A 10468-nucleotide genomic window follows, 5' to 3' on the forward strand; every position below is an offset into this window, starting at 1 on the left:
TGCTAAATTTCATGCATCTTGTGCACAAATTAGGTAATTATGTTTTTCACAGATGTTTTGAGTCAAGCTGGCTCCGAAAACATGCCCTCTATTTACGTCTGTCTCTCTTTCTATTTTTCACTTAGGGCTCGGCTCCGGAGATTGATCCTTCTGATATTTCAAACTTTGGGTGGGAGACTAAAATCAAGGCATGGATGGACCGATACGAAGAGGCAAGCAACAATCAGTACAGCGAAGGTGTTCAGAGAGAGGCCCAGCGAATAGTTTTGAGATTAGGAAATGGAGATGAAAAAAAAGAAATGGTCACCAGCAACTCAATCTTCAAACCTCCAATAGAGGTACATGGATGCCTGTTGGAAGAACTTTTAATTTAACGTAGCGTTAAAATTTTTTTGCATTTCCTTATGCCAAATATTATCATGGTGTTGAAGGTGTGGTTTCCCCCCTTCCTAATGAGCAGTCATTTATTTATTTATTTATTTGTCATGTGTTTATTTACTTTCTAAAATAGCCAGCCTATTGGTGGGGAACGGTTTCCAGTCGTGGCTTTCAATTATCACAATAAATACTTTGCAATTTATTTATAGACTGCAATAAATAATAATACTACAAACCGATGTTTTAAGGTACGCAAGCGTTAATACAAGTGTTCACGGTTTTCTGGAAGATTAAATTCTAATTATCCACAGAACCATTACAAGCTACAAAATTAAATAGCTTTATCTCTTAACTTCGAAGTAGAAAAATAACTGAGTAAAATGGAGAATTAAAGCTTTCAGCCACTATCGGCAGCTGACAGTCATTTTGTGTCATGCAGAAGTTGTTGGAGATGGAATTGTGAGAGTCTGGTTAGCCTATGACTCATTCACAAATGGTTTCCTTTAATATTAAGAACACTTTAACATAACTAGGAGAAAATAGATTTTTTTTATATATAAAAGAAAGAACTGGCAAGAAATGTAATAAGATTCTGTTACAAAATGAAGCTTGCACTGTCTTTATTTCCATTTTAAACCTCAATGAAGCTCTCAATCCATATTCTGATGTGTTTATCTCTGCCAAAGGCATTTCAATCATATATTTTATGATTGTATGTATGTATTCATAAATATTGAAAAAAAAGGATAAGGGGATGGAAGAAAGCAACTTGCATGTATACTATTACATGTGTACATGTACTTGAAAACACATCTTTAGTTATTTATTGGAGAATTTATGGATTGACTGAAAAAGAAGAAGCAATATTAAAATGTAAAATATCCATGATAAAACCCTATTTGGCTTACGTTATCTTGAGATTCAGGAATTTCTGCCTTCCATTTCTGTGGCACAGAAATGTTACAGTCCTGATCATTTAAAGGGAGGCACACAATTGTCTGTTGTCATTGGTCCAGACAATTTGTAATTAGAGAATATTAACTCCATCCTCCAAGGTGACAGATAGGACAATTCAAAAGTGTGTGACCATCTCAATTTCAATGACACAAATAGCATTTCAGCCACCCCAGCTGAGCATTAACATGCCTGATCTGTCAGCTGCTAATCAAGAAATCAATATATATATATACATATGGAAAATGACATTTATATAGATGGAGCATTTGTTTTTTTTTACATTTTATTTATTAGATTTAGAGTTGTGTTCTTCTTGACCCTGGGTAGCTCACAGTATAAAACATGAATATGAAAAATACATACATAGTCTTAAATTAAAAAATTGAGACCAAAAGTGAGCAATACTACATTTTAATTAAAGGATCCTTCAAAACCCTTTGCTGCTGTATTCATTTTAAACACCATTGATCAAAAACAAAGACATCTTAGCATTTTCCGGTCTCTTTCACTAGTAAAACTGAAAAACAATTGAAAGCCATAAGCTTGTTTTTCAGTGGTGCAATGGTGTCAAAGTCTTATAAAATATGGACAATAAGCCCATATTTAAGTATTGAAAAATAACATTTACTTACAGATTGTAACAAAAGATACTGAGAAAATATTTTAAACAAAGTTTGGGCCAAAAGTTATGTAGATTTTAGCTTCCGCGCTAAATATTTTGAACTTGGGACAAACATTTTGCATTCTAAAGGTTTTGTTGAGCTGTTTCAGATCAGCCCCTGGTTTGGCAGAACCAAATCCAAACCTGAATTGCTTAGATTGTTCCAGGTTTTGGCAAAATCTAGAGAGAGCAAAGAGGGGAAAAATGGTCTCCATTGCCCAAACAGTCTCCACAACATCTAACAGCACATCCAACTGGCTTACTAAATTCCTGATTTTCTGATCCTCCTTCTTTCAGCTATCACTGCTCATGTCCCAGCACATCCCAGCAACTGTCTTACTTACTCCCTTGATTTTCCCAGCATTTTTCTCCTTCTATCAAACCACAGACAATGGAGTCCCAACATAGCATATTTTACCACCCTACCTGTGTTACTAAGCTTCCCAGGATTGTTGTTTTTTCTCAAGTCTTCCCAACCATTTCTATCTGGAATGGAACACGCACCATTTTGTTCTGTCCATGGAACAAATCAGCCCAAATGGGCATGTTTCGGTTCAGGCACAACTGTCTAAAACCAGCTGTTGTGCGCAGAATATTTTACACATCCCAATTATTGGCTCTGGTAGTGTACGCAGGCCTCCATTTCCACAAAACAATAAACTCAGGGGAACAGGAAAATTGTAGTGAACAGAAATTTGTTTCCTTTGGACCGCATTTTTACTTCCACCCTGTTGCTATAATTTTTGAAAGGATCATCATTGGCCAAAACACCCAATGCCAGTTTAGTTTGCCAACATAGCTTGACAGATTTGCAATACACAGTGGGATTCTTACACATCTCTGTTGATTTTCTTGAATGCATGTTCTCCTGTTTTGCAGTGGCAAATTTCAGGATTAATCCAATTTGGGATGGGTAATGCATTTTACGAGAGTGGTCATAAATATAAATGGATAGCCATTTAGCCCCAGAGGAACCCATTGCTTGGATAGAAACAATGGTACTTTCGACACGAACAACCAATACCTTGGAACCCATCTGTATTGTCAAATGACATGGCTATAAACAGGCTTGCAGTTTTTTGCTGAAAACAATAGATGCACAATATGCCAGTATGCTTAAGCACTTAATGTTTTGTCTAGTTCATTGTATGCGATTGGTTATAAATGGCTAGGAAGGTGCTAACTCAGGGGGTCTTCAAACTTGGCCCTTTTATGACTTGTGGGCTTCAACTCCCAGGATTCCTCAGCCAGGCTGAGGAATTCTGGGAGTTGAAGTCCACAAGTCATAAAAGGGCCAAGTTTGAAGACCCCCGGTGCTAACTATTTGATTTGTACACACTTTTGAAGTACCAAGCTAATCTACCTTCAGATATATCCTGCAGTATTCCCCCCCCCCCAATGCCAAGTAAATGCTCCTTGACAGTTAATTATGAGAAAATAAAAAGAGTTCAAAAATTATGCCAGCCAGAGACTACGTGTCATGCAGTCTATGGAAGGGATCTGCAAGCTATTTGATCGATTTAATGTCGGTAGGAAAGAGACTAAGCAATAAAGGAAAAGTTACATTCTCAGCTCTTGTAATAAGAAGCATCTTTGCTTCTTTCTCTCTAGCATCAGCATGGCGCACGTGACGCACTCCTTGGAGGAATGTCCCTGCTTGCAGAGACCTTCGCCTAAATATAGGCCAATTCTCTTTTGATCAGAAGTGACACAATTACCAGAGGTGTGAGTTCCTTAGTTGTTGTGTCAGAGTACAGTAAGACCTTTTTCTTAGCAAGGCGGCGTATCCCCCACCCCTAAAGGCTGTCCAAAATGCAGAAGCAATTCCCTTCGCCTAAGAATCCGCATGTTGGCATTTTTTATTTTTTTTTTGGTTGAAATGTATCTTATTTGGCACCTGTCCTTTTTTGCTCTGGTTAGCAAAATGTAAAAGAGACTGCATATTTCATGTGTTTTTTTTCATTCCTTCTGCCACCTCAGTTTCTGGCCTTTTAATAAGATGGTGTGAAGCATCTTTAAGGGAAGAGCTGCCCCACCCACCCACCCAGTCTTGGAGAAAAAAAAAGTTTGCCTTGATTTTCAGTTTTATAGAATTTATACATGCCTTTCAAGTTGTTGTCCTTTCCAATATGTAAATTAAGATGCCTGTGTAAATATAATAATCAAAGTCTGATGTAATTTGCCCTTCCAGGAATAAAATCAATTAGCTTTTTTAGAAAAAGAAAAAAGAAAACACATTTGTAATTACCAAGTTGTTCTGTAAAAGGGTACATTATATTTGTATCGGTGTGCCAGTTAATAAGATTCTTAATTTTTTTCTTTTCTCCTTTTAGAGCTATATTCAAAAAAACAAGAAAATCCTAAAAGCTGCCAAAGACCTGCCTCCTGATGCACTTATTATTGAATATCGCGGAAAATTCATGCTGAGGGAACAATTTGAAGCTAATGGATATTTCTTTAAGAGGTACCTTTCTCTAAAATCTTGTTATAACATTATTTAACCTCTTTCAGTTATTCTCTCCCTCCCTTCTCTCTCTTAAACATATTAACAATTATCAAGCAAATTAAATACATTTTTCACCTGGTTTTCACTTTCCATCTCAGTCAGCTTTCCTTTTGAAATCTGAAGTAGCTATTGTCATTCACTTTGGTAATTAGACAGCATTGTTCCTTCTCATTTCTACTTTACATACACAGTTTTATCTCCTCCAGCCTTTTAAACTTTTTTTTTTTTGCCATTTGTCTCAATATTTTTATCACTATGCCTCAGTCTGGTACCATCATTTGAAGTTGCTTGTTTTGACTGACTTGCATTCTCCACATGTTGCCTGGCAAATGAAAAGTAAAAGCTGCATGTAGATAGTCATTAACTTAGCAAACGTAAAATTAAAGCTGCTTATGAAAGAGCCAGGCAACTTCAAAGAAAAGACATTACAGCAGATGTTACACACTGCCTGAGTAGATAGATCTCAATACCTTTCTGCTGGATTAAATTAATTAGTGATAATCACAAGGATTGACGTGGTAAATTTTATAATTCAGACAGATTTAGCATACTTCATACTGAGAAAAAAGGCTATCCACACGATAAGTGTATTTTCTTCCAGACACTTGTATTTCAATGACATACCTTATTGTTTCGGGGTTTTTTTTTAAATTTTCTCCCTATTTGTCAAGAAAAAAAAATGTCATTCTCACTAAGCATGCTGAATTTATTTATTTATTTATTTTATTTAACAGAATTTATATGCCGCCCTTCTCCCCATGGGACTCAGGGCGGCTCACAGCATATTAAAACATCATACAAAAAATTTCCCCTACTAAAAAACCAATTAAAACCCAAATATTGGTAGCTGTGGCTCTTTAAAATCGTTAAAAATTGTCCCTATTTAAAACTCACCCTAGGTCAGGCCCGCTTGTTGAAAAAGCCATGTCTTGAGGGCGCGGCGGAAGGTGAATAAATAGTAATGGTTTCCTTTCTCTGTTTAAGTTTATATTTTGGTTTTATTAAGAAATGTCTTAACGGAATGCTTGGAAGCTAAACAGCAAAGCAAAAATACAAATCTTCACTTTGATTTTTTTTAAAAAAAACAACAAACCATCCATCTAGTAGATGCTAAAGCAGCTCTCTCTCTCTCTCTCTCTCTCTCTCTCTCTCTCTCTCTCTCTCTCTCTCTCTCTCTCTCTCTCTCTCTCTCTCTCTCTCTCTCTAACATTCTTGAAATGTTTTATTTACAATATTTATATGTGCTGATTCCACAAGGATTCCTGACAAATGAAAAAACCTGAACCACAAAACCAAAACAAAATCAACAAAACCTTAAACTTCCTAAGCCAGCATCACTCTACATGTACAGCTTTCTCATTCATTAAATCTCTGAGGAGCTACTTGGTTTGATTGCCTTTCAAAAAACAGGGCAGTTAGGCTAACATGCCAGCCTTCTGCCCAAATCAAAATAGCCCTAGAATGGCCAGGAAAGTCAGCAGTGAATCTGATGTAAAATAGAATTCTTCCTCAGTTCCAATAATGGCAACTGAAATGCAGGTCAAAGCAAGATCACGCCAATTTTCTTGATGCTATGATGCGAGTCAAAAAGATTATTTATGATGCTGCTTTTTAAGTTTACTATCTTATGAAGCCTCGGGATGTAATAACATTTGACTTCTTTAATTGAATTTTAAAAAAAATAGATACCCCTCCCCCCCCCCAAAAAAAACAATAGGTGGCAAACAACCTCATACTTGTAAGTAATAATAATAATAATAATGATAAAGTTGGAAGGGACCTTGGAGGTCATCTAGTCCAACCCCCTGCTCAGGCAGGCAGCCCTATACCATTTCGGACAAATGGCTGTCCAGTTTCTTCTTAAAAACTTCCAGTGTTGACAAGTACCTTGTCAAGAACTCTGTATGTATGAATCCCAAAGTTACCAGGAATTAAATTCAACTTTTACAGTATAAAACTATCATGAAGTCATTTATAAACAACATGTTATAAGTCTACTAAAGAAGAGACATTGATCCCAACAGAGCTTTCCCCTTTAGTTCTCTTCGTCACGGATGGTAACCATGGAAAATATGACAGGGAAAGATGATGGTTGAGTTTTGTTTGGTTTTTTTAATTTTCTGGACAATACTGTTAACCACGGCATAATAATTTTAGTAACTGCTTGGTTGTTAATAGATTGGAGCGAATTGTTTCAGCCTGCCCGAAAAGTCCCACTTTGATCATAGTTCTGAACTAATAAATAAAAAGTTGCAGTGAAGCTTCCCACCCCAAAGTTTATAGTGCATATATATAAAATATAACATTGTGACACATTTTCTCCGTGGTACCTGCTTGTCTACACATTTGAAAAACGAAGTAACTTTTAGTTATTTTTTTTAAATATTTTCACTGTGACAACAGAATGTTTATTATCACTGGTTTTTAGGCCGTACCCCTTTGTTCTGTTCTATTCTAAATTTCACGGGCTGGAAATGTGTGTGGATGCAAGAACCTTCGGAAACGAAGCTCGATTTATCAGACGTTCTTGTACACCTAATGCCGAGGTAGGCCTTTCTTATTTATAAATATGACCTAATAACGTTCTGTTCAACAAACCAGTCTTAATTTGACCCAGCTGTGTGTAGCTGTTTTCCAGGAATTAAAATATTTTCCAGTTTTGAACATTTCAAGGAATGTAAGCTCGAGTTACAGAACCTTATGTTTATTATAAAATGAGACAAGAATGTGTATGGTATTACTGTGCTGTGCTGTGCTGTAATTAGATCACTAAAGCTGGTGCATTATTGTATTAATGTGGCAGAAGAGAAGGGAATATTACCCACCACCACCACCCAAATTCTAAAACCAAGGGTTAGGGTTAGCTATGAATTTAATGCAACAAAATTAGAGTTTCGGGACTTTTTCAAGAATGCAGATGCAGTATAGTGTCATTTACTTTATCAGATGCAGGGAACAATATTCTGAGCAAATAATGTATCTGAACTTGTAAAGGAAACAAGGCCAGAAGGAATGAAATTGAGAATATGAGTTACTTATTGACCGTCGTCATTCACAGTTGAATATGAAAAAGACGTTTTTGTATGAATGAGTTGACTGGCATAGGTGTGATAATTCTTAATATTTATTGATGGGAAGGAAGGAAGGAAGGAAGGAAGGAAGGAAGGAAGGAAGGAAGGAGACTTTATTACTGGCTTTTGGTGGTATTTCTTTTGGAGAAAATAAGGGTAAAATTATACAAGTTTGAGTTTGTCTGCTTCCTTACTCTTCTTAAGTTAGGGATCTTTTTTACATTTGTCATTGGTACTGTACCTTAGATAACATCCTAAATTCTTAAATAAAATTAAACTTCCCATTTAACTGAATTTGTAGGATATGGAAATTGAAAGCCCGTATTAAAATTTGGACTAGTGTTTCTGTAGAAATTCTAGAAAAGAAACTGAATTCATTTGTGTCCTGCTTATGCAATCCTTCATGCAGGCATAGAATTAGGACACAACAGAACCTATTTGTTATGGCAATTTGGGAACTCTTCCAAGATATATTGAACAAAAATATTGCACCATTATCCCTTCCCTCACAAGCAAACATCTGAGATGCAAAAGCTTGTTTCAAATTAACGGTTGAAAAAAAGCACAGAAATGTATAAAATACAACTTTCATTTCCAAGAAATTGGTTTGTTTGTTTTTTAAGGTATTGTGTCTTTGTGTTTGTAACTGGAAAGAAAGTCAACAAAGCTGCTGGAATTGGCTTGATTTTAAAAATTAATATTGTACTGTTTCACACCTTATAACTGAAACAATCCATTTTAGGAATATAAATGTTTAATTTTTTTCATTTCCTTGCTTTCCTAAATACTGACGCTAGCTAAATTAGTTTTTTTAAATAACTAATTCCGAGTGGCTCATGCATTCTTCACAGGCCCCAATTGAGAAGTTTCCTTCCCTGCTTGCTAGCCAACTGAAATTAATGGAATGTTTTGAGCCATTGAATGTGGAATATAAGAGTTCTTTATAGTGCTACGTGGTTGTATATACATTATGAACAGACTGTATTTATTTCATTAATGATATAAAATGATCTTATTATGACTGCCCTCCCCTGCTTTGGAACAGAGGATTTTACCAAAGCAATAAGAAGATAAAAGTCTTTATTTGGAACAAATCTATGTTTAAAACACATAAAATACTCTTATGTTTAAACACTGGCTTTTTTTCCATCTAGGTTAGACATGCCATTGAAGATGGAACTATTCACCTTTATATCTATTCCACCCAGGACATTCCAAAGGGAACAGAAATAACAATAGCGTTTGATTTTGATTATGGAAATTGGTAAGTAATGTCAGAGATGCTGCTGACATATTCACGGGTGATTATATTAATCATCAATTTTTTCCCCAGTTGTGTATTGTCATAATCTAGGAATTAAATGCAGACTCATAAAAGTAAGCGAAAAATGCCTAGTATAACTTGCATCATTAGATTGTAATATAGGTACCAGTATTAGATTTAGCAATACAGCTGTGAAATCGCCAAATGCTTCCTTTGAGAGCGCATACTATATCACAAAATGCTGTAGCCAGTGAACACTGGAGCATAGTTAATATTGGTAACATGAATCCCAAAACCTTTGGTCACTCTAGACATATTAATCTTTTTTTCATCCTCATCTTTCTTTTTGGCAGTACAGTGAAAGTTTCACTGAATCTAAGTTGTGATTTAAAATACCAATTTGATTGTCTTTTAGAAATTATGAGAGAACTGGTATAATGGTTATAAGAAGCTAGAATGGGAAAGGGAAACTAGGATTCTGGTTTCCTTCAGGCACAGAAACCAGTTGGATGGACCGGTCAATCTTATCAACCTGTCTTTGACCAGTGCGATAAATCATAGTCCATACCCATCAGTGAATATCCTATAGTGGATTGATTTGAGTTGATCATAGCATTCATCAAAGTTGCTAGTCTGTTTAACTAACCAAATGAAATTCAATAGTGAAAAAAGTAAGGTTCTACTTACTTTTAGGCCAGAAAAACCAAATGCACAAGTACAGTATAAGTGCTACCTTGCTCAGTAGTAGTAACTGAGTGGGATCTCAGAATCCTAGTGGACAATCCCTTAAATACGAGCCACCCATGTGCAGCAGCTGCCAAAAAAGCCAACACAGTGCTAGGCTGCATGAACAGAGGGATAGAATCAAGACCACGTCAAGTGTTAATACCACTTTACAAGGCCTTGGTGAGGCCACACTTGGAATACTGCATCCAGTTTTGGTCACCACGATGTAAAAAAGAGGTTGAGATTCTAGAAAGAGTGCAGAAAAGAGCACTGCAAAATTTGGCAACAAGCGTGACACCAGGATTACTGTCAGAAAGGTGACATTAAAGAGTGCAGAGAAGAGCAGCAAAGATGATTAGGGGACTGGAGGCTAAAACATACAAGGAACGGTTGCTGGAATTGGGTCTGTCTAGTTTAACGAAGAGAAGGACGAGGGGGGACATGATGGCAGCGCTCCAGTATCTGAGGGGCTGCCCCAAAGAAGAGGGAGTCAAGCTATTCTCCAAAGTGCCTGAAGGCAGGACAAGAAGCAACGGATGGAAACTCATCACGGAGAGAAGCAACCTACAACTAAGGAGAAACTTCCTGACAGTGAGAACAATTAACCAGTGGAACAACCTGCCTCCAGAAGCGGTGAATGCTCCAACACTGGAGGTTTTTAAGAAAAGACTGGACAGCCATTTGTCTGAAATGGTATAGGGTTTCCTGCCTGAGCAGGGGGTTGGAGTAGAGGATCTCCAGGGTCCCTGCCCAACCATATCATTATTAATATTAATATAATGATGTTCAATTTTGAGTAGTTGTAAAAAGAGTTAGGCTTCCATTTGTGTGTTTACTTGAAAAATCTCCTAATCGTAGCCACAAGCTTTTCTTATGTCAATTTCCCCCCCCCCTTTTTTTTTTTT

The 10468-nt window shown here is 36.5% G+C and overlaps 1 protein-coding gene across 1 annotated transcript in view; it reads left to right on the forward strand.

Moving 5' to 3' along the window:
* KMT2E (lysine methyltransferase 2E) overlaps window positions 1–10468 on the forward strand; it is a 59692-nt gene that overhangs the window by 23069 nt on the left and 26155 nt on the right. The window contains exons 9-12 of the mRNA XM_015828013.1: window positions 126–338; window positions 4330–4460; window positions 6931–7048; window positions 8728–8837. Coding sequence (XP_015683499.1) covers window positions 126–338; window positions 4330–4460; window positions 6931–7048; window positions 8728–8837 — 572 coding nt within the window. The remainder of the gene's footprint in view (window positions 1–125; window positions 339–4329; window positions 4461–6930; window positions 7049–8727; window positions 8838–10468) is intronic.

The sequence above is a fragment of the Protobothrops mucrosquamatus genome, unplaced genomic scaffold (assembly GCF_001527695.2).
Source record: "Protobothrops mucrosquamatus isolate PMUCROS unplaced genomic scaffold, P.Mucros_1.0 scaffold4155, whole genome shotgun sequence".
NCBI lineage: Eukaryota > Metazoa > Chordata > Lepidosauria > Squamata > Viperidae > Protobothrops > Protobothrops mucrosquamatus.